Source organism: Pelobates fuscus, chromosome 13 (genome assembly GCF_036172605.1).
Source record: "Pelobates fuscus isolate aPelFus1 chromosome 13, aPelFus1.pri, whole genome shotgun sequence".
NCBI classification, from domain to species: domain Eukaryota; kingdom Metazoa; phylum Chordata; class Amphibia; order Anura; family Pelobatidae; genus Pelobates; species Pelobates fuscus.
The window spans coordinates 39129984-39153987 of NC_086329.1; the positions used below are offsets into that span (position 1 = coordinate 39129984).

General features: G+C 39.9%; 1 protein-coding gene across 7 annotated transcripts in view; it reads right to left on the bottom strand.

The window, feature by feature from the left end:
- SIPA1L1 (signal induced proliferation associated 1 like 1) overlaps window positions 1-24004 on the bottom strand; it is a 284823-nt gene that overhangs the window by 17682 nt on the left and 243137 nt on the right. For 4 of the 7 annotated variants that reach the window (XM_063439713.1, XM_063439716.1, XM_063439711.1 and 1 more), the window contains 7 exons: window positions 21845-21963; window positions 19451-19896; window positions 16975-17217; window positions 16339-16498; window positions 8666-8891; window positions 1324-1470; window positions 405-519 (listed from right to left, as the gene is read on the bottom strand). In XM_063439713.1, coding sequence (XP_063295783.1) covers window positions 405-519; window positions 1324-1470; window positions 8666-8891; window positions 16339-16498; window positions 16975-17217; window positions 19451-19896; window positions 21845-21963 — 1456 coding nt within the window. The remainder of the gene's footprint in view (window positions 1-404; window positions 520-1323; window positions 1471-8665; window positions 8892-16338; window positions 16499-16974; window positions 17218-19450; window positions 19897-21844; window positions 21964-24004) is intronic. The other 3 variants (XM_063439715.1, XM_063439714.1, XM_063439717.1) reach the window with 3 other exon arrangements.

Below are 24004 nucleotides of genomic sequence, written 5' to 3' on the forward strand. Positions count from 1 at the left end.
TTAATTGGGGTTGTATTAAAATTGCTTGCAAAGGCAGCAGATCTCTTGTCTAAAGTCTTTTAAAACCCTCCCCTTCTAAACCAGCCCAGGCTGTCCAATCACAGACTTCACTATGCAGCTCAGTGAGAGTGGCTAAAGAGTCAGGCTTAGGGTGCAGCATTTTGCAAAACATAACTTTTTTGCATGCTTGACTTAGTAGTATTTGCATAAAAAAAAAAAAAAAAGTAGTATATTAATGAGGCAAACCCTACCAAATGCATTAAAGTTTTATTGGTGCCCGGAGTGTCCCTTTTAATATTGACCAGTGCAATTTTACAACTAGGAAACACCGGGAGCTCATTTATCATGTGCATTTCACAATCAATAGTTCCAACAATGTGCAAAATGGTAGACGGATAACCTACCCGTAATACGTGTTGGCTTGAACAGGAACTTGGCCCTCTGATTGGTCACCGATAGATGCAGAGCTTCCAGGTCTGGGCTCATCATCTGTAGAAGTAAAGAACGAGGCTCTTTGGACTAGAAAAAGGAAATTAAAATACATCTTGATTTATAACTAATTAAATGGCAGGCTCTGCTTCTTACGCTTTGCATTGACAAAAGTGAATAGTTTGACAAAAACTAGGGAGGTGGCAACCAAAACATCTGGGCAATATAGCCAATGTGATGAGTTGCTATTGGCATTTATAGAGCCAGCATATTCCGCAGCGCTTTATGACATTATAATGGGGGGAAATTTAGAGAGCATTACAAAATGTTAACAGGAACAATAGATTGAGGAGGACCCTGCTTTAAACACAATTACAATTAGAGTTATAGTTGTTATGGGGCTTAGACTACCTCTTTAACCCATTACTGACCAAGACCTTTTTTGGGACTTTTGCAATATGTTCATTTTACCACAATATCACCCTGTTTATGTGTACCCATTTTTATTATAATTATTGACAGACAGAACCAGGGGACAGTGCCATAACCACGAGTGATGTGAGACACACTTGCACAAAAATGTTTGAAGAGTATGTGTTATATTAATCTCTAAATACAAATGTAATTGTAAAAACAAAAGTTAGAACCATCAAATACATGTTTTTTACATTTTGGTCTGATTGGCTATTCATAAGTTTTGTGCAGATTTGAATTTAACCGCTTTTTTTTTTTTTTTATAGACCAGTGTTTCTCCTATATCGTGTGGTTTTTAGGGCTGTACGTACTTGCTTTTTTGGTTGTTGCTTTAAATGTTTTACACAGTTTCCTTGCAATCAAAAAATTGGAAAAATATGTGACTAAGTACCAATTCTGCTTATAGATCTAATATCTTACCTTCAAAGGCTTTGGCAGCATCTACCAAGTTTGACCACTCAATGTCAGAAGCAGCATCGGGTAACGGCATGAGGCCTGGGTCAGTCATGGCTTGTCTCTGGTTATCATGGATATCTGTGAGCGATGTATCAGAGGCTGAAAACTCACCTACGTAAAAGAAGAGTCTAATTAGGCTAAAAATGAAATATTCCATATTCTGTGCTCAGTGAGAAAGTAATTTGTCTCCGAATTGATTTTACTCTTTATAGGAATTAACTAGTTACAAGCCAAGTTATTATTCCTACTTGAGAACCTGATCGCAAGGTAAAGTAGATTAAAGGATTTGTCATTTAAAAATCACACAGCCATTTTCTTTTCTTCTCCCATTAATATATTGCACTAAATAAACACCTAGCAAATAACATGTTCTAATTTTTATTTAAGTAAAGGTCAGTCTAAGATTGCAAGATTACAAAGCTGACAGTGCATCAAATCTCAGCTCTCAGTGGGGCTCATAACTGCAGGCATTTGTTATAACACTACCCCTCAAAGTTGTCAATCAGGCATCCAGAATTCTCAGTTCCAGGTTGGCTATATACATTTTGTCTATATATTGTACAGACTCTGGACTCCGCTCTATACTTCTCCCCTGTTCTGAAGATTGACTATGTTAGCTGTGTACACCTCTCATTCTATGTGATAAGTTATAAACCCCTGTTGGGCAAAGGTTTAGGAGATAAGAAGAGATTTTAAAGACTATAATGAGAGATTGCTGGGTTGGTGGTGAGAAAGGGGTCAGAAGTATTAGGGGCATTCTCCTTTATATAAGACAAAACAATGAGTGAGCGCTGGATAACACAGTAGGCAGCAACTTGATAAGGGAATCCCTCTAAAACCCTTAAGGGAGATATAACAAAAAGAAAAAACAATAACAGCTGCGCCTAACAACAGTCAAAAAAGTATAGTCCAAATAAAATAGATGGATAAAAGGGAGAAAGTCTTATCTAAGAGTGTCCCGTGCAGTCGTCTAGTACGGCAGTATTCAGTCTGCAATAGATGTCCTTGTTTGATTCTTCCTTGTAGATCCACTCAAATATAGGAGACAAAAGGGTATATACAGGAAGCCGGATAGTGTAGTAAGTTAAAATATAAGTGAATAAAATATATAAAACTTGTGAATGTAAACTCACATTTGAGAGAGCTAAAACCAGCTCAGGTGGAAAGGGCGTTCAGCGGTATAATCCCCGCTTATGGGATATACAGTGGGTATCCTCCGTCTGTGGGAAATTTCCTCCGTTCTTGATACAATAGGCACTCGGGTAGAAAGAAACAACCAATAGTGCACACTGGATAAAAAGCTGATTGTAAAATAAAGAAATAAAATGGGTACTCACAAGGGGGGAGCAGAACAGCTGCTCTCTTTTGATAGCGCTGGTGGTATTATCCCCACCTAGGATTACTTGGAGTCCAGAGTGATGATTAAAATGCCAGGTAAAAAGTGGATAAATATGTATTAAAAAAAATACAATTAAAAGTAACAAATTATACTTTAATATTTAAAATACATAATATTATAACCATAAACGCGTTTCGCCAATACGGCGTTATCAATATGGGAAAAAAGAACCTGATACCTAGCAGAAAGAGCATTAAATAACAAGTACAATACTTTAAAATTGGCGCCAAAAATTAGGCAACCAATCACAGAGAGAGTAAGAACTAATGTCAAAAATCATAATAAAAACAGTTAGAATCAGTTATGAGGTGGTTACAATCTATAATTGCTGCAACAGTGTGCCAATACATGTATAAAACGAACTCTTTAACAAAAGAAAATCGAAACCATGTATGAAATATAGCTCGGTCACATGACCGGCATAAACAACCAGGGGGGTATTGGGAAATGTAGTCGGACACCGGCTAGCACTGCGCAGCTGCCGGCGTCCTAATAGGGAATGGGCTGGGAAGGGGGCGCGGTCTGAATCACGTCAGCACGCACTCTTACATGCGGCTGACGTGAAGGGGAAGGACGACGGCTCGCACAAGGCTGCGGCCGTCGACATGGGAGGGAGATTGGGTCTATGACGCGGCGGGTAGCAGCCGTCGTCATAGAAACCGGAAACATAGTGCCGGTCGGCTCGCACAAAGCTGCGGCCGGCTGGAGGAATGAACAATAAAATGGATTAAAAATATATAAAATATATATAATTAGTTGTATGAAATATATATAATTAAATATAAATAAAAACCACATCTTAAGAAATACACCATGTCTGATCACCTAATGCAGTGTGACCAGGCATGATGAGAATAGAAAAGGGGAAATATAAAACAGAGTAAAAGATGGCTTAAAGTGGCAGCTGTAAAAATCTGATAAAATCCAGAGAGAATACAATATAGATAAAGGGAATAGTAGCAGCAGTGTGAATAATTATAAGAAGTTAAACAAGTCAAAATCAACATTCAGACCATGGGGGGCAAGGGTTTGGAGTGTGTGAACCCACTCCATTTCTTTTTTACCTAAAATCTTTTTAATATTACCACCCCTCCATGGAACAACACATTTTTTTATCCCAATACATTTTAACATTTTAGGGTCTTTGTTATGCATAATAAAGTGTTTGGATACTGAATGATTCAGGTATCCATTTTTGATGTTTCTGCAATGCTCGCTTAAGCGCATCTTTAGGCACCTTGTGGTCATTCCAACATATTGGAGGCCACAAGGGCACTCAAGCAGATATATAACATTTTTTGTAGAGCAATTAATAAAATCGTTTATTTTAAAAACCTTGTTTGTCCTTTTTGATGTAAATTCAATAACTTTCTGAGGGACATTGGGGTCGGTGGTTCTGCAGACTATGCACATTTTACACTTACAGAAACCTTTAATTTGAGGAAAGAGAGATACTGGTGGGGTCTTTTTAATTTCTTTAGTAAAATTCTTAGTTAAGATTGACTTGAAGTTTTGTGCTCCCCTAAATATGATATTTGGACGTTCAGGTATAATTGTATTTAATATTTCATCTTGTTTCAAAAGGTGCCAGTGTTTTCTTATAACCTTTTTTATATTGTTGCTTTTATTATTAAAATTAAAAATAATTGGTAATGGCATCGTCATATCTGTGGATTTGGGTTTATATTTTAAAAGTTCATTTCTATCTTTTTTTTGGATATCCCTGATGGTATTCTCAAGTTCTATTTTAGGATAGTTTTTCTCAACGAATTTATCTTTTAGTAGATTTGCTTGCATATTGAAATCTGTAATTTCCGAACAATTTCTTCTGAGTCTGAGTATTTGGCTTTTCGGAGCGCTGTCTAACCAGGGTTGGTAATGGCAGCTACTTTTGTCTATAGCAGTGTTTGCACAGACTTTTTTAAAAAACGTCTTTGTATTTAGTTTTCCATTTGTTATAAAGATATTCAGGTCTAAAAAATTAATTTGATCTCTACTGTATTCGTGAGTAAGAATTATACCTCTATTGTTTCTATTCAAATTAGTAATAAAAGAGTTAAGATCATCTTCGGTGCCATCCCAGATAAAAAAAAGATCGTCAATATATCTAAAATAGGAGACTAGGTTTGCTCTCCAAGCGTGATTGCTAAAAATGGCTTCGGACTCCCAATCTGCCATAAATAAATTTGCGTAGCTGGGAGCAAACCTAGTCCCCATAGCAGTTCCTCTCTTTTGAAGATAAAATGAATTTAAAAACCAAAAATAATTATTTTTTAGAATAATATTAATACCTTCTAAAATGAATTCAATTTGTTTGTCAGCAATTCTCCCTTCACCAATAAGTATATTTCTTACAGCCTGACAGCCAATATCATGGGGTATAATTGTGTACAGTGACTGAACGTCGCATGTCACTAATATAAGATTGGGTTTCCATATAAAATTGTTTAAAAAGTTTAAAAGAGCCATGGAATCTTGGAGGTAGGATCTCATGAGTCTGACTGCAGGCTGTAAAAGGATATCTATATACTGAGAGAGATTACATAAGAGAGAACCTATGCCGGAGACAATAGGTCTTCCTGGGGGGGAGGTTTCATTTTTATGAATTTTCGGGAGAAAGTATATAACTGGAGTGATAGGGAATTTGTTGTTTAAAAAATTAAATTCGTGTTTACTTAAAATACCTAAAACTACACCATTATTTAAAAATTGGATAAAAGTGTTTTGAATTTGTTTGATAGGGTCGGAGGGGAGTTTCTCGTACACATTCGTATCATTTAATTGTCTATATGCTTCATTTATATACATTTGTGTGGATTGGATGACTATCCCTCCGCCCTTATCAGCAGGTTTAATTACAATATTTTCATCTTCTTGGAGTTCTTTTAATGCTAGTTTTTCTGAGTGTGTGAGATTGTGAGGATCATTTTTACTGCTTTTGATTTTTTCTAAGTCTTTTGTAACTAGTTTCTCGAACATAGTAAGAGGGGCAGATTTAAAATGAGCAGGATAAAAAGTAGATCTATCTCTAAGTGAGGTGTTAATAACTTTTAGATTTTGGGGAGGTGTAAGTGGGGTTAAAACTGGATTTGGCGTGGGATTTTCTTCATTTTTTTCCATAAAAAATCTTTTGAGAGTGGCTTTCCGGACAAATTTGTTAACGTCAATAAAAGCTTCGAATGGCTTAAAAGTACTGGTGGGGGCAAACTTAAGACCTTTTGTTAAAACCGCTATATGGGTACTGGATAAAATTTTCTGAGAGAGGTTAAAAATGCCACCACCAGTACTGTGCGTGCTGACGTGCGTGCTGACGTGATTCAGACCGCGCCCCCTTCCCAGCCGATTCCCTATTAGGACGCCGGCAGCTGCGCAGTGCTAGCCGGTGTCCGACTACATTTCCCAATACCCCCCTGGTTGTTTATGCCGGTCATGTGACCGAGCTATATTTCATACATGGTTTCGATTTTCTTTTGTTAAAGAGTTCGTTTTATACATGTATTGGCACACTGTTGCAGCAATTATAAATTGTAACCACCTCATAACTGATTCTAACTGTTTTTATTATGATTTTTGACATTAGTTCTTACTCTCTCTGTGATTGGTTGCCTAATTTTTGGCGCCAATTTTAAAGTATTGTACTTGTTATTTAATGCTCTTTCTGCTAGGTATCAGGTTCTTTTTTCCCATATTGATAACGCTGTATTGGCGAAACGCGTTTATGGTTATAATATTATGTATTTTAAATATTAAAGTATAATTTGTTACTTTTAATTGTATTTTTTTAATACATATTTATCCACTTTTTACCTGGCATTTTAATCATCACTCTGGACTCCAAGTAATCCTAGGTGGGGATAATACCACCAGCGCTATCAAAAGAGAGCAGCTGTTCTGCTCCCCCCTTGTGAGTACCCATTTTATTTCTTTATTTTACAATCAGCTTTTTATCCAGTGTGCACTATTGGTTGTTTCTTTCTACCCGAGTGCCTATTGTATCAAGAACGGAGGAAATTTCCCACAGACGGAGGATACCCACTGTATATCCCATAAGCGGGGATTATACCGCTGAACGCCCTTTCCACCTGAGCTGGTTTTAGCTCTCTCAAATGTGAGTTTACATTCACACGGTTTATATATTTTATTCACTTATATTTTAACTTACTACACTATCCGGCTTCCTGTATATACCCTTTTGTCTCCTATATTTGAGTGGATCTACAAGGAAGAATCAAACAAGGACATCTATTGCAGACTGAATACTGCCGTACTAGACGACTGCACGGGACACTCTTAGATAAGACTTTCTCCCTTTTATCCATCTATTTTATTTGGACTATACTTTTTTGACTGTTGTTAGGCGCAGCTGTTATTGTTTTTTCTTTTTGTTATATTCTCCTTTATATGTATATGTTGCCTTTAAAATCTAATTTTTCCTGTGTTTGTGGAAGTGCACAGACTCACTGAAATGTTTATATTTAACATCAGTGAGTGAAGCTGGTTTCTGCTTCTGATAGACCACGTCTCTGTAGTACTTTATTTTTCACACAAAGCAAAAACATGTGTTTTTAGTAAATTAAATAATAAATCTATCAGACACTGTGTCCAACAGGGCTCAAAATTTCCACTAGGTTTTGGCGATACAATTCACTCCTGATAAGTGTGCCATGGACCTTCCAGACTTGCAATATAGAGTAACTTTTAAGGCCTGGTTTGTAGCATAAGGCTTGCAAATAAGCCTTGATTACTGAAAGAAATAAAGCCAATCAGAATTACATTATTACAAATTATTGTTGACTAAAGCCTGAAAATAAGTAATTACGAATATAATGCACTGTGTTGATACCAGACTATGGCAAATGGAAGAAAAGCTGAAAAATTGGCATTTTCACAGCCAAAGTAAAAATTATTCTTATGTGTTGTCTTTCAGGGGAAAATATGAATGTAAAATCACAATTGTGCAACGGTAATTAATTACCATTATTACAAATACCATGAAGCAGAATTACCTGCCATAAGAAATGTCAATCATAACATTCTGGCAGTAACCGCTCATTTACATAAAAAAAGTAAGGAATATAATGCTATATAAAGTTAGCATTAGCAAAACTAACATGATTTTCTGCACACAATGCAGAACAACCCTCAAACACCGCTTTATCAAAATCAGCTATGAAAAAAAATGTCCACTAAGTCAACCCATGGGATAAAATGTTCCTACTTTTCTGCACCAATCTTTAATTGGCAGACAAACCAATTCTCCATCTGGCATTTGGTCTGTAAAGAAACCTCCCCATGTTGTAGAGGGGCCTTTATGGTTTAAAGAACACTGTTGCATTCTAAAAGCCAGGAAGGTTAGAGGAAGATGCTCTGGTAGTACTGCATAGCTTCTTTCAAAGTTGCAACAGCAGCCTATAATGCCACATATCACTGATTCCTGGTTTTAACCTCGGTAAATGGTACATTTGAACTTAATGCCCATGTAAAGATTTATTTATATATATTTATTTTAAATCAAAACTTACTCTGAGTGGAGACCATTTTTAAACCTTAGAGAGTTTAGCATTGTGAAACTTTGTATGCAATTACTACTAAATGCACCAAGTTTCCAGTTTGTCAATGTCCCAAAAGGATAAGATTGTGAGACAAAACCCAAAACATCTAAAATAGTAAACTGTATGGACATTGTATGTGACTGGATCTAATCTAGTCCTCAAAAGATTACCAACAAGCCAGGATTTATAGCTAACCGTAAAGAATAGAATTAGGTAATTGTTAAATCTTGATTTGAGGACAGGTGTGAGAGACACTGCTCTAAGGTACAGTTTCAAGACTTCATAATTAGAAATTTATAGTAGACTATTCTAAGGCCGGAGACTCCGGAGACTGAGTCTTGTCACAATTTCTCACCATGAATGGGCTTCGTACCCAAAGTATATGATGGCCTGCGCATTGCAAGTGACTTGTTCAAAGATGGATAGGTGCTGCTGAAAAGTACGTCATTAGGCAGAGCTTGATCCAAGAGAGATGCACGAGTATTGATATACACCATGTCCCGCTGACCGCTATATAGGCTTTCATCGGATAGAGTCCTGTGCAAAGACCGTCTGGTAGTTGGTGTCGCAGGGAATGGATACTGATGTGGGGAGGAAGAAAAAAAAAACAGAAACAGATATACTTAATATAACTTAATAATCAAAGCATTCCATTAGAACTATGCATCAGAGTACCCTGTATTCACGCTCAGCTCTGATAGTGGTTTATAACTGCGCTGGAGCTACAAGCCAGTCCCCAGTTCATACACTGTAAAGTAAGCATTTACACTTCCTCTTTTGCCAGTTCAATCTTGTGGCATCTGGACACAAAGAAGGAGCTTTTAAAATGCTTAACCGATAATGCACGTAAATTAAGCTCAATAATAAAAATATTGTCAATGATAAATTCACAAATAATTGTGTTTCCACAACTGTTTTCAGTTTGCAAATGATCTTTCTTCTGAAGAAAAAAAAAAGGGCTTCAATGCTACAAATAATGCTGTGAGATGTTCTGACAGTTTTATTGCCAAGCATAAAATGTCAACTCGGTGTGAAAAAAGAATGTTGACATAACCTACTATTTTCAAGACTTCTTTTTGGATTCTAAAGCAGAGGGGAGCGCCTAGTGCACGGTTGTCATGGAAACTGTAGGCCCAGGGTGAAGTAATATAAAAAGCTCTGGGCTCTAATGCACTTAACATGATTACAACAAGGGGGAAATATTGTGAGTTTAGACTTGGACAAACATTCAGGACAAGATGAATAAAATCAATTACAAGAATATTATTCACTTTAATATGTTTAGTACTTTATGTCTACTAGTCTTAACCTCCTCCAGCAAGAGCAACTGGTGATAGCGATAGTTGATTAACTCAATGCAGTGGTTTTGGGGCTTAAACTGTCATACATGTCTTTTAAGACACAGATGGATCTTGGCTCACATGGCTGTTAGGCCTAGATAGATGGATGTCTGCACTGCCTGGGGAAAAATGATAAATTCACCACCCACAGTACATGAACATGCTGAGCAAACCATTTTAGTAAATGTTTGTTACCAAGGAAATTATTGCTTATACACGAACTTCTAATTCCTTTATACATGATCTAAAAATATATCAGACGCATGGGCAGTCATTTTGTTATTTTTTGCACCACAACTCTAACAAATATATTTATAATATATGTTGGCAGAAATACAGTTTTGTTACTGTTGCTAGGATTCATATTTATTTATTTATTTACGTTTTTATTGTCATTTTCAGCAAAGTAACAAATGGTAGGCAGGACAGAAAGCAGAAGAGGGGAGGTGGGGTGGAGGGGGAGATGGATTCACAATTTCCAGCAATATCACTTTTCGAATACACATTGATATACTTGCGTTTGCGAGTACATGGCAAATAGGCATATAATTACTTGTACCGTGCCCCAGGCTTTCCACATCCAGTGGGGACATCGGTAGTGTTGTCTGTCATACATTTTTTAGATATATATGTGTTACACATTAGTTGTGGGTCGACCTGATACCCATGGGGGTCAGAGCCCCCACGCCTCGGCGGCTGGTGTCGACACAGGGAAGACACTGCAGTAGCAATTCTCGTATATGTGTTGGGCATCAATATCCTTACATAGTTCCGTCACCTGTTGTGACCTTGAGGATTTCCACAATTGTGCTATTGCCCGTTGGGCTGTTAAGAGAATGTGGCAGATTAATTTCTGTGTTCCCTTGGGGGTGTCATTAGGTATGTGTAGCTGGAGGTATGTTATTGGTGTGAAAGGTATGTGCGTGAGTGTGGTTTCTTGTATCAGGTGGTTAACAGATTTCCAGAATTTAGTGATGAGATTGCAGTTCCACCAGATATGAAGCACCTTGCCCACCTGTGAGCTATATCTCCAACATACAGGAGACAAGTTTGGGTATAGTTTATGTATGTGCGTGGGTACCATGGGTACCACCTATATAGCGTCTTCTTGTGTTGTTCTAGTAACGTTGCTGATTTAATCAGTCGTTTAGGTCCCATTGTTCTCGGGTTATTGAGCACTGTAAATCGTGTGCCCATTGTTCGGCCGGTTTAGAGTCCACAATGTGTATAGAGCCCCGGAGGAGCTGGTAGCACCAGGAGAGCGGTTTACATTTTGGTAAAAGTGAACCTTTAATAGCCATCTGTTCTCAACTCACCACAGCTATAGAGGTCCTGTCATTGGAAGGGGTTCATGTGTTATACTTGTGCATTAACGATTTAATTGTGTATGGGAGGACTGCGAGGCCAGTGGTACGTGAAAGTCTGCCTGAAGGGTTTGAAAATCTAGCAACTTGTTGTTTAAACAAGTGTGTAACCTCTCTATATCTACCCATGGTTTAGGATTGGAAGTTGGTATGCAGTATGTAATAGTTTTAAGCGAGGTTGCCATTGATAGAGGGGTAGGGCTTTCCAATTTTACTATTCATGTCCCAAACTCTCACCACCAGTTTAGGTTGCGCTGGTAGTAGCGGAATGTGTGGTTGAAATATTTCGGGTAGCCACAGAATGGTGGGTAGGTCAAAGGGTTTCAGCAACACCCATTGTGGAGGGTCAGTGCTAAGGAAATGAGGCAGAGACGATGCTAACACTGCTGCCTGGTAGTAGGCCTTAATATCTGGGGGGGCAAGGCCCCCTTGTCTCGATGGTGCCTGCAGCAATTTCCCCGACACCCTAGCCTTGCTCCCCTCCCTCCCCCCCCCCCACACAAACAAACCTGGATATGTATTTTTGTATCGCTTGGAGATAGGACAGGGGTACCCGAATCGTCAACGTGCGGAACAGAAATTGGAGCCTTGGTAGGATGGACATTTTGTAGCGTCACAACACGCTCCATCCAAGTTAGGAACAGAGAACTACCCTTTTTCATAATTCATTCCAAACTCTAGCATAATTAGTGGGGAAGCTATCTGTTGGTCATTTAGTAAAAGTCAGGCCTAGGTACTTGAAGTTATCTGTTCGCCACTCAAATAATAATACGGGGGGGGGGGGGAGGGGGAGCCGCTTGCCTAAAGCTTGGGCTTTGCCTGTATTAAGTGAGTAGTAAGAAACTTCCCCATATATCTTAATTTGGTCAAGTAAGTGTCGTAGTAATGTATCTGGTTGAGAGATATATAAGAGGATATCGAATGCACTGATTTTTATTTTGCGGCCGAAAGGTCTAACCCCTGGATATTTGAGTGGTTCAGAATCTTACACAGAAGTGGCTCTAGGGCTAGGACGTATAAGATCGGTGAGAGGGGGCATCCCTGCCATGTGCCATTTGTTAGGGAGAACGGTTCAGAAAGGAAACCAGCTTGCATTACCTGTGCTGTGAGACCTGAGTACAATGCGAAAATTTGTTTTAAAAACGCAGTGGCAAAACCGTATTGTTTTAGGGTTTGCTTGAGGAAGGCCCAGCCCAGACAGTCAAACGCCTTTTCTGTGTCCAGGGCTAGCAGTAGACCGCCTCGACCGGACCCCCTCTGTTTTCCTAGCACCAAAGAAAATTTTCTAGTGTTATCCAGGCCCTGTCTTCCTCTAACAAAGCCTGTCTGGTTGTCGCCTATTATGGGTGGGAGAATGAGATTAAGTCTATTGGCCAGGATTTTTGCATAGATTTTTTGCATCAGTATTCAACAGGGAGATGGGACGAAAAGTTCTTACAACTGTCGTTTGGGAGAATGGGATTAAGTCTATTGGCCAGGATTTTTGCATAGATTTTTTGTATCGGTATTCAACAGGGAGATGGGACGAAAAGTTCTTACAACTGTCAGTGGGTTTGTCTGGTTTGGGTAATGTTACAATTGTAGACAGTAGCATTTCCGGGGGAGGGAGCCTTCCTCCGACGCCTGCGGGTACACCTTTAGCAGATGCTAGAATGTCTGCAAATTTATTATAGTATGCATTAGGTAAACTGTTGTCTACCTGATCTAGATAGCTTTGAATGAAGTCTGCCCCCGGGACTGTGGCCCCCTCTCTCGCGCCCAGGTTGTAGAGTTTTTTCCAAATTTCTGGACTAGGTCTATGGGATTCATGATCTTGCCACCGTCTTTTCTCACAAATAGGGGATTCTGGTGGCTGCTTGTTGTGCTCTAAGTCTGGCGGCTAGATACTTGGACACCTTCCCACTGTTGTGATATGTGGTTGCACGCAATCTGTGTAGGAAGTTTTATATTTTTTGTGCAAGTACGGTGAGGTCCTGGTAAAATTTAGAGGCTAGGTCTGGTGTGGGCGTTTCTTTATTTTGGGCTGTGACCAACGCTATCTGCTTGTGGAATTCCAGTAAACTGGATTGGTGGTGTCGTTTGAGGTATGCAGATTGTCTAATGAATAGTCCCCTCATCACGGCTTTGTGGGAAAACCAGACCGTGAAATCGGATACGTCCCCAAGGGTATTAGTGAGAAAATACTTTTGTAGGTCTTTCCTCATTTGCTCTACGAATGTTTTATCATGTAGGAGGGATTCATGCAGCCTCCAAGTGCCTTTTCTCTGAAATTTAAACGTGTCATATAAGTCAAACACTGGGCCATGGTCAGACCACGTTATATCCCCAATTATACAGCCTGACAGTTGTGTTGTCTATATAGAACGTGTCGATGCAGGTGTAGGTATTGTGGACTTTAGTAGAGAATGAGACATCTCGGTCTGTGGGGTGTAGTACTCACCAGCTATCATGGAGGTTGTACAGGGACATGGCGTGGGCTAATGTTTTACAGAGGGTTTGGATGCCGTTTTTCCTCCTGCCCATCAGAGTGGCTGTAGTGTCAAGAGAGAGGGATTGAAGAAAGTTGAAGTCACCTCCCAAAATTAGACCTCCTTGCTTATACTTGTCTATTGTAAGCAAGAGGGACTCAAGGAAGGCAGCTGGGTTGTCGTTTGGGAAGTATGCTGCCACCAGGGTATATTGTATGTTATTGAAAATACCTACAAGAATGATTTATTTCCCTTTAGGGTCAATGTGACTCCTTTGTAATGTAAGGGCAAAATCCTTGTGTAATAGGATGGAGACCCCTTTAGTTTTGGAATATGATAGGGAATGATATTGCATTGGGAACGTTTTGGTGAAGATGGTTTGCACTCTAGGTTTTTAAAAATGCGTTTCCTGGAGGCATGCAATGGCTACTTAGTGCTTCTTAAGGTCATGCATTATAAGCCTACGTTTCCCAGGGGAATTGAGCCCCTTGACATTATAGGACATATTTCTCATTACAGTAGGTAAAGTGTCGAAGGCACGTCATGCCCCTTGTCTCGCTGCAGGTTGGAGAGTCTATGTGGCCTGGGGTATGCACTCGTCTCTGAAGGAAATTGTAATCCTTAGGGAGGGGAGGTGAGAGAACTGGACCACGGTGTCCAGCTCCAGGGTGGTGACCGCAGAAGGGTAAGGGAAAAACAGAAGGGTGTTTTGGCCCTAAATGGCTCACAGAGTTTGAGCCTGACTGTGCTGACGGGGGGTCGAGCACAGCTGGTGGAGGACATGACTGCGAGACACTCCAGTTTAGGGGGTTTCTCACTGTTGCTAGCATACAAGTAAACTATATACGTTTGCAATTAGCATGAGATGTGCAGCAACAGAACCTGGTGGTCGTAACTTAACTTTTATGCACTAGTAGGGGTGTCTCTGGTCTGGGTCACCTAGTGTTAAACCACTTGTCTAATGGATAGAGTCGGTACCGATGTGTGCACTTGCATTATGTTAGGGGAAACCGTATTTATTTTACTTTTAAGGTTAAGAATGTGTAAGGTGATCCTTTATCAGTTCCACTACAGGAAGCAGTGAGTCAACACAATGGGAGGCGGGGGTAATAAATCATTCTTAGAAATGTATTTTACAAAATGTCCCAATAAAAGTGTTTTAAAAGTAGTCAGAAAAGTGTCACCTTTCTTCTTTTATATTCTAACAGTATTTTGCACCTTCACAATTATGTGCCACTAAAACTATTGTGCAAATATTCTGTGTATTGTGCCTCATTCTCTGCAAAAAAAATTAAAAAGCACCAGAAAGTGGAATACGTTTGTGATTCAAATAAAAGTGTAGCTATTAATACACTGAATGTGCTATACAACAAGTAATGCAGTAAAAAAAATAAAAAAAATAAAAAATAAATGATGGAACAGGTACAAAAGGAATAAATATAATAAAAAAAAAACTAAAACAGAATAAATATTATTATGCAATAGTTGCTAAATCTATCCGATTATTTACTATTCATGAGGCCTGGAGGCTCCTTGACAGGTTAATACAATGAATCTTTAAACATATATGCCGTTTTATCCCCTATACTATGTACACTGTGTCTTTAGTGGATCTTTAATATCCTAATTCACATGTCTACATAGTGAAAGTGTTCAAAGTATTTGCTTGGTAATTAGCTTTTTATTCTAACTCTCTATTTTTCAGCAGTTATGTACCTCTTTGAATGTTGTAAATATATTTATTTTTTATTGAGACATTTAAAAAAAATTGATTTTTATATGATTAGAGGATGTTTAGTATGGTTTCTTTAAATATGTTTCTTTGCAAATTGGTTTATATGTAAATATTATATCATGGTATATCAGTATTAGCTATACATTTTTAAGCTAGTAATTTTTTTAGTAGAAATATTTTTGAATAAAGTTGAATTTGAAAAGGTTTTTCCACATATTTAAGAGCTATATGGACTTTTGTAAGTGTGATAATAAATCAGTGGCTGGAAGATTGAAATAAAGACTTCTTACGCTAGCAATCTAAACACACCCATGGGGGTGTGTATATAAGACCTGAGAGGACGAGAACGGACAGATCTGATGAAGCCGTGAACATGGCGAAACGCGTCATCACGCAGACCACGCACCACGCATTAAGCACTACTGGTTACTCCTCCTCCCGGAAGTCTGGACTAGCGGCAGTAGCGACAGTATCGGCTGGAAACTGAGGGATTTGTCGACACCCCTATTTGTGAACGGCCTGTTACATTCTATCGTGTACTGTATACAGAGGAAGGTGAAGTACCTGTGCTGTGTTGGGCAATAAATATGTGAATTGGAATATTTTGTCCGTGCAGTCCTTTTCCCTAAGGGAATATTTGAAGAAGCTGATACAGTTAGAGCAGGCTTTCTCTGCTTTATCTTTGTGAGTGTAAACTTCATTATTATACTACAAGTTGTTTTTTCTAACAGATTTACACTATTATTGTTTTTTCTGTGTCTCTCCCTTTCATATGTTCACTGCTACTGGAGAGGACACAAATATGTATGTATAAGAATTTCTCATAAGGTATTACCACTGTACACACTGAGTGCACTTTATAGCACTTTGTTAAATTTGGTCTTTTAGACACAGTGCACCTTAATTTTGAGTTTTTTTGTATTGTATAAGTGTTTGTTGGAGCTTTACACTTGTTTTGGTGCAGCTTCTTTTTATAACATTCCTTGGTATTTATATCCATATTTTTAGACATTTATTACAAGCACCTGTTTTTTACTTGTTTTTGGTGCACATTTGCTTGGTATGTTAACCCTGAAGGAGTGGAGAAATGACTCGGCACACAAACCCTAATTCTCACTTACCTTTAGAGCCTTCCCTGAGCCATGAGGTGGGCTCTCCATGTCCATGAGTTTCCTAAGCTCCTCTTGGACTGTGGGCACCCTCTTTGGAGATGCCTGTAGATCTCTGATCGAAGCACGCAACCTTGTTGGTGGCATCTCTGTGCAATCTATTTGATGCCGTCTATAATAGGAAAAATGCAGCAACAAAGTTGTTAGTTCAAGCACGGAACAGCTCACCTAGTCAAATGGCAGACAAAACAGACCACAACAGACGCAGAGACGTTGAGGCAGAGCACAGGAAAGGAATGAAAGTTTGCGCTTTGTTGCAAATACCACACACCCATGCATGAAGACCTGTTAAAGGAAGAAACCTGGACAAAGATCCTTTTTTTTTTTTTGTGACATCAAGCTACAGTAGCCATACGGGAAGCATTTGAGCCAGTAACCTATCTACTAGTTTAGCTATTCCTTTCAAACACTGCTAGGCCAAGCTCATGCAAGAATTGGTGAAAAGTGTTACGGTCATGTGCACGGGACAAATTGTTTTGCAAGCAGAGCATTGCCGCACATAATTCCATATATTTGCACATTTTACAGGAAGAGGACACTACTGCTTTCCCACTGATGACTTTACAATTGAAGAGAAAGGGCTCTTACTTTCTTGAATCCATAAAGCCCACAGAGTTTATTGTCCCTTCAGGTTTTTTCCATCCAATCAGGTACTTGCTGGTAGCACCCTGGCGAGGGTAGAAAGTCCTAGGACCAGAGGAGGAGGAGGAGGAGGAAGAAGAAAAAGAAGGGACGAGCTGTGGGGAGGTAGCAGAATGAGATTCCTCCTTTGGGGAACTTCTGGCACTAGTGAAAACAACAGGACTTGCTGAGTGCCGAGAGTTCATGGTGCTGAGGGAGAATGACAGAGAGAATCTAATCTTAATTGGTGCTTTTTAAACCCCTTTGTAGATTGCTCTTGTCTAGAAAACTCGCGATTTAATTGTTTAAATAACTACGGGGCCTACAATCCAAAGCCATTTTACAATATCACTTTGCTGGGAGGGAGGGGGGGGGGGTATTCTAGGAAGGAGATCTGTACATCTGCACGATGTATTGTTACAGACCATTCTCCTAGAGGCGAAATCTCTTGGGATCCGGTTAGTGTTTCCACTTTCCGGGTCTCAGATTAGAGTGCAGCGCTTAGTGAATAATATGGATAACTCACCCCAAATTGGTTAGCTTGCGGAGGTATACATGAAATATAAAAGAAAACAAAATAATAGTGCAATATTGTATGTATATAGTGATTGATATTAAGTGTGAGTATAATATTACTCACATTCTTTAGAGCCTTTTTAGTTTTTAGGCTCTAAACTTCCAGGCCTCCGTGTCTTTAAGGTAGACAGCTTAACCCCTCTTTTTCCTTCCGTTCTTTTTGTCTTGCCACCATACGGATATAAGAGAAAAGAGAGACCGGATTCTGGGTGTAGTATTTTCAAGGAAAATTTCCTATAGGTAAATTGTAATGAAAGCGAAAATTGCTCACCTTATTTAGAGCCTATTTGTCCTCGGCTCTAAGTTTGTACGCTTGGTGTCAAATTGGGGTGACACTTCCCCCTTTGTGTCACCCCAATTTGACACCAAGCGTACAAACTTAGAGCCGAGGACAAATAGGCTCTAAATAAGGTGAGCAATTTTCGCTTTCATTACAATTTACCTATAGGAAATTTTCCTTGAAAATACTACACCCAGAATCCGGTCTCTCTTTTCTCTTATATCCGTATGGTGGCAAGACAAAAAGAACGGAAGGAAAAAGAGGGGTTAAGCTGTCTACCTTAAAGACACGGAGGCCTGGAAGTTTAGAGCCTAAAAACTAAAAAGGCTCTAAAGAATGTGAGTAATATTATACTCACACTTAATATCAATCACTATATACATACAATATTGCACTATTATTTTGTATTTTGTTTTCTTTTATATTTCATGTATACCTCCGCAAGCTAACCAATTTGGGGTGAGTTATCCATATTATTCACTAAGCGCTGCACTCTAATCTGAGACCCGGAAAGTGGAAACACTAACCGGATCCCAAGAGATTTCGTTTTTGGTGTTTTATGGTGGGATATTGGGAATACCCACAGAGTGTTCACAGCAGCTGAAACCTACGATCATCACAAAATCCCTTACTAAAGCGCCATTTTCCACACCTTTTGTTGTTTACATTCTCCTAGAGGTCCTTTAAAGGGCAGCTATGTGTGAAATGACAACTGCACTGCTTGGGAGCACTGACTCAACATTAGGTTCTTGCTACAAATGCATGTATGAAAAAAATCAAAACAGAGCATGGGTGTGAGTTATGGGCATCCTTTTGTCGAGAGGCACCAAAAAAGCTGCTGGGTGGAATCTGAGGTTACATCAGTGGATACTTGCTATTTTACTTGAATATAATTCAATTTGAACTCAGTAAGTCTTGAACCACCTAAGGATCTTGCAGAGTTCTATAGCCCAGTTGCACATATTTGCAACCAGTTTCAGTTCAGTGACTATGTGACTTGATAACAGGATCTTGTTAAACTTCTTATTGCGCAAGTTAAAGAGCCATCATGACTTTCTCGCTGTTTTTATCAACGAGAGGTGGTCATGATCATCTGTTACTCATGTGGAGAGTCCTCAAATTATTATGGGTGCACAGTTTGTAAAACCTCATTACCAATAAGTTCCACATCCACATTCTCCAGTTCACTAGTCTAGTTACTTTTAAGAAACCCCTTTTTGACCTGGCACAAGAACATGTAACATTACTGAAATGTACACATGCATGCGTTATTCTAGGCAGCAAATACATACTTCATATTGGGCAATTTTTTTTCTTTGTTTTCAAATAAAATATGTGATTGCCAATTAAATTTCCTGGGGAGAGGGACAGGGCCACAAAGATTTTTCTTAAGAAAGGAAGCTGTGTCATAACCTCATTTTGTCATTTTTTTTTACAATTACCGTACTTAAAGCTGAAAGGATTTTCATTCAGGAAAAGATGCGTTTTTATATATTTCCCACCACCATTACAGCACACCGCTGCGTCACCAGAGTTATCCAGGGAAAATGCAAAGATAAATCAATTTTCATTGACGTTAATTCTTACCTTGTATGGGATGCGACATCACTCAAACTGTACGCACTGTTCTCTCTAGTTAACGGCTTGGAGCATATCTGTCCTTTAGCATGACCCTCCATTGCGACAGGGGACTCGTGTTTTCCATCTAACGCGTGAGAGTCTCTATCACAAGTCCTATCAGTTATTAAACCAACATCACTGACACTGTGCCACAGAGGAGCCACTTTCTCTTTTGTCGGACCAGAACGTGGAGATGTTGAACATGCGCCGGCATTGGCGGGATTGACGTGGTTAATATTATAAGATGTGGTGTCTATACCACTGTCAGCCGATGTTCCCTGGATATAGGTGTAGTTGTTTAAGTCTGAATCCAAGCGCTCCCCGCTGTCATACCACTTTTCTTCACTGTGAGCACTTGATGCATTGCTGGACAGTGTGTTAGTGCTGGAGTGACTAGAGTAATGGCTATCCGTCTGTGGGTAATAAGGCGTTTATTGTATTTAATAACAAACACATTGGCAAAATAAAGGTTTTAATGTTCTTGTATTAAAAATAATAATTGTCATTGTATACACTATTTGGCATAAACTGACAATTCTTTAAATTCAATCTGTACGTTGTGCTAGCAAATATATTGATTTTAAAGAAACATTCCAAGCACCATAAAACTGCAGCACGCTACAGCAGACCCATCATGTTACTATATTCCTTTAAAGGAAGAGGTTGAAAATATAGTGAAGTAATGCAGTATAATTTGATACCTTTTTTATTGGGCTAAAAAAGGTATTAAAAAATACTGCAATATTTCACAATAATGGGTTACTACAGCAACTCTGACATCATACCAGAAGATGCATCCACTAAACCACCATGCATCAGTGTTACCCCTTCGCCTGGCTCATGGTAAGCAATAGGCGAGGGGGAATAAACCTAACTTTTTTTTTTATATACTCCTCGCCACACAAAACAGCCCTTATCTCTTACTCAACACACACATCAGCCAGTCTCCCCATAACGCCCTTCTGTCCCTAAATACACACTGAGCCACAAACTGCCACATTCACACAACTACCTTCCCCTACACCCATAACCATACAAGCAGCATCTTCCCCAGACACATAACAATATATACATCCTCCCCCACATGCACACTACATGCAACACCATAGGTAGCCTACCCTCCACATGTGCAACACCACAAGCAGCCCACCACACATGCAACATGAGCTTCCCCCCCGCCCTCTGCAACAACACAAGCAGCTCTCCACACATATGCCACACCACAAGCAGCCTACACACACACACACACCCTCTCCCACTTCTCATTTAATCACCCACCTAGTTGCGTTCACCCATCCAATCACATACCCCAAATGGATAGGGGAATTGCACGAAGATAACAGGCTTGGGGACAGATCGGATGTTATTTAGATAACTGTTCCCATATATAATTCTCTGTCACCATACAGCAGATTATACTAGCCCCATTCACATTGGGGCTCTACCTAGTGGGCTGTATATATCGGATCTATTTGTGGAATCCCAATAGATATCGTTAGACTGCACTGATACATTGTATATATTTTTGCTACTTTAGCAACTGTACCGTGCACACTACAGCTACCACCTTTTGGTGTGCTGTATGTATCAGATCTATGTTTTGGATCGAAATAGATACTGCTAGATTGCACTAATACATTATATTCTCGCTACTTTTGCTATCACATCGTGCACTCTGTACAGCCACCACTTTAGGGACATATCTACCGGTACTTCACCTTTTACGGTGACCCGTGCCCCCGTCTTTTGTTTACTTATTTTTGTCTTTTCACTTCCCGTTTGTACATACTCCTCACCCAGTATTTTCACGTTTGAGTCATCTCTTCTGCCTCAGTTATCCATTACTGCGGCAGAGATGACCATTGACCTTGTTATTACCAGTGTGTGTTTGTAAATTTATTTAATAAAGGATTTTATTGATTTTCTTTGACATTATACAGGGACAGAACTGTTCTTTTGTTTCCGGGGATAGTTTATGCTTTAATATTTTACTATTTTATTTAACCCCTTAAGGACACATGACATGTGTGACATGTCATGATTCCCTTTTATTCCAGAAGTTTGGTCCTTAAGGGGTTAAACCCTAAGGGAACGGGCAATTTTACATTAGGAAGCATATGTTACACAGCATAATTTAATTATACAAAAGATTAGGTTGATTTAATTGCAGCTTCGATACATTAGGTTTGCTAAATTTTGTGCAGTAACCCATTTTCCTTCATTTAATAGTTAGCGATTTAAATACTATATATGACAACTGCATTGCACTAAAGAACATCAGTCGAAATTTGGATTTGAGTAAGAAATAACTAAAACCATTCATAATTAACTAGAGGTACAGAATCTTTAAAGGAACGCTACCTGTCCTTGCTTATGTGGAGAGAGGTGAAGCACTGGATCCTGTCGAATGAGTCTTCCAGTTGGGCTGTCTCTGTATGAAGGATGTACTTTGGACACTGCAGGGAGATGGCATGTCGGTTCTGCAACCAAAAATAATGTTAGTGCACTATGCAAGCTCAAATACTATGTCTATATATTACAATAATAAGCGAAACAGTATGAATTTGCTGCAAGTTCCAAAAACAAATTGGCTCTGCTCCTCACACATATTATATTTATCCTTGCTGCTCCCTCAACTCCACTTCTCTTATCCAAACCCCATATGCTTCAACACGATTCCTCTCATTTTCCCTCTTAGCCCCCCACATCTGCCACCTCTCTTTCATCTTTCGGCAACCTTCTAAATCCACACCTCTTTAATGAAGCCTAGTCACTTCCTAACCCTAACCCAAAAACACCTTCCTGACTGTCAGAAAGCCAGGGAAGTTATCTTCTGCATCCGCTAGCTCCACAGCTAGAGCACAACTGGCCCCCTCCTCCCCCCCCTTCTAATGAGCTGCACCACAGTTTATCGAGAAACACAAGAATGCGACGATTGAGTGTGTGTGTGTGCACACTCGCAGCTGCAGCACACAGCTTTTTCTCAATGAAATGGAGAAAGAGGGGAGGTTTTGCAAACGCTACAGACAGCAGGTCTGCAGCTTTTGCAAGTTTTTTTTCCCCCATATAACCTCAAAGAAAACATGCAGACAAATAATGCATGCGTGTTTTGTTTGAGGTGTAGATCTACTAAATTGATTTTTTTTTTTTTTTTTTTAATTCTTTACTTTTGTTGTGCATGTTTAATAATCGCAAGACATTGATGCCACAACAGCATTTTTAGACAACGTTCACATACAAGAGTGTATACTGTTATGTAGCATTTAGAAGGTACGCACATATTTTTTGTATTGTGATAACAAAATCAAGCTGGGTACATGCTGGTGAGCCTTAATGACTTCTTCTATCGTTTGGTTACATTAGCGTAAGGTAGACTGAGGCAGGCGTGGATATAACGATAGCTATACAATCAAAAACAGTGCCCGGTAAATTTTCGTGGTATACAGGCTATGGCTTAAGCATTCATCATATGGCAAAAGCCAGTTGTTGCAGACTAGTCAGCTATTCTGAGAATACATTACATTAACTGTGAATGGAATCCTGTGGGAGTAATTTCCACACTAAGCAGTATCAATAAGGGAGATCAGATATTGGTATCCAAATAGCATTATTCAGGCTTAGTCTAGGGAAGAGGCAAGATTGTTACACTGGCCCTAGCTATCCTCATTGCTATGCTCTTACTATGTTAATCTCAGTAGCAGGGGTTAGCAAGGTGTAAGAGAACATAATACATGACATTCAAGCTTCGGTGTGTGACTTTTAAGGGCTAAATTAGCAAACCAGGTCGTTGAGGAGAGAGTCCAGACCAGTATCAGTCCCACATGGTAGCCTAGCTGATTCCGTCTGGTATGGTATTCTGCTTGCCAGTAAAATCGCTGTGTATGGTTCTGTCCCTGTGCTTGTCCCAGTTCACAGAGTGCTGCAGGTTCCATCGGTTTTGCAGTGTCACTGAGATGCATGGTGTTAGTTCGTGCCTCGGTTAGCGGTGTCTAGGTGTGTGCGGGCATTGAGGGTAGTCGATGGGCGTTGTGGCTGTGGTGTCGGCTCGGGTCAACAGGTTAGCAGGGTTACCGCCGGTGGGCCTCTTCAATCGGTCCTTGTCAGATCCGACCACAGGGACATAGAGTGGGTGAGTGAGTGGAGCTTCTGAGGGCCCCTCCAGCCAGCGCTACCCTTCACCTCCAGCCCCAGCCCGCCCGCCTCGCAGTCGGAAGGCAGGATTGTTTGGGTAGGGGTGATGCTCAGCTAGGTGGTTCCGTCTGCATACAGGCGAGGCCACTTCGACCATTGTGGGCCGCAGCGCCGCCATTTTAGCGCCCTAGCTCCTAGCGCATAGCTTAGTAGGGCGGTGTGACCCTCCGCTGGGGACCGGGATAACCCCCCCGGTCCATGGGGGGGGAGGCGAGGCCCTCGAGGCGCATCCCAAGGCTGTCACAGGGTGGCCAGGTTCGCAAGTAGGACGGCGGCCGTCCGTCCCGCTCTCCACCCCCGTAGGCCGCAGGCCCCAAAGTCCCATATCGC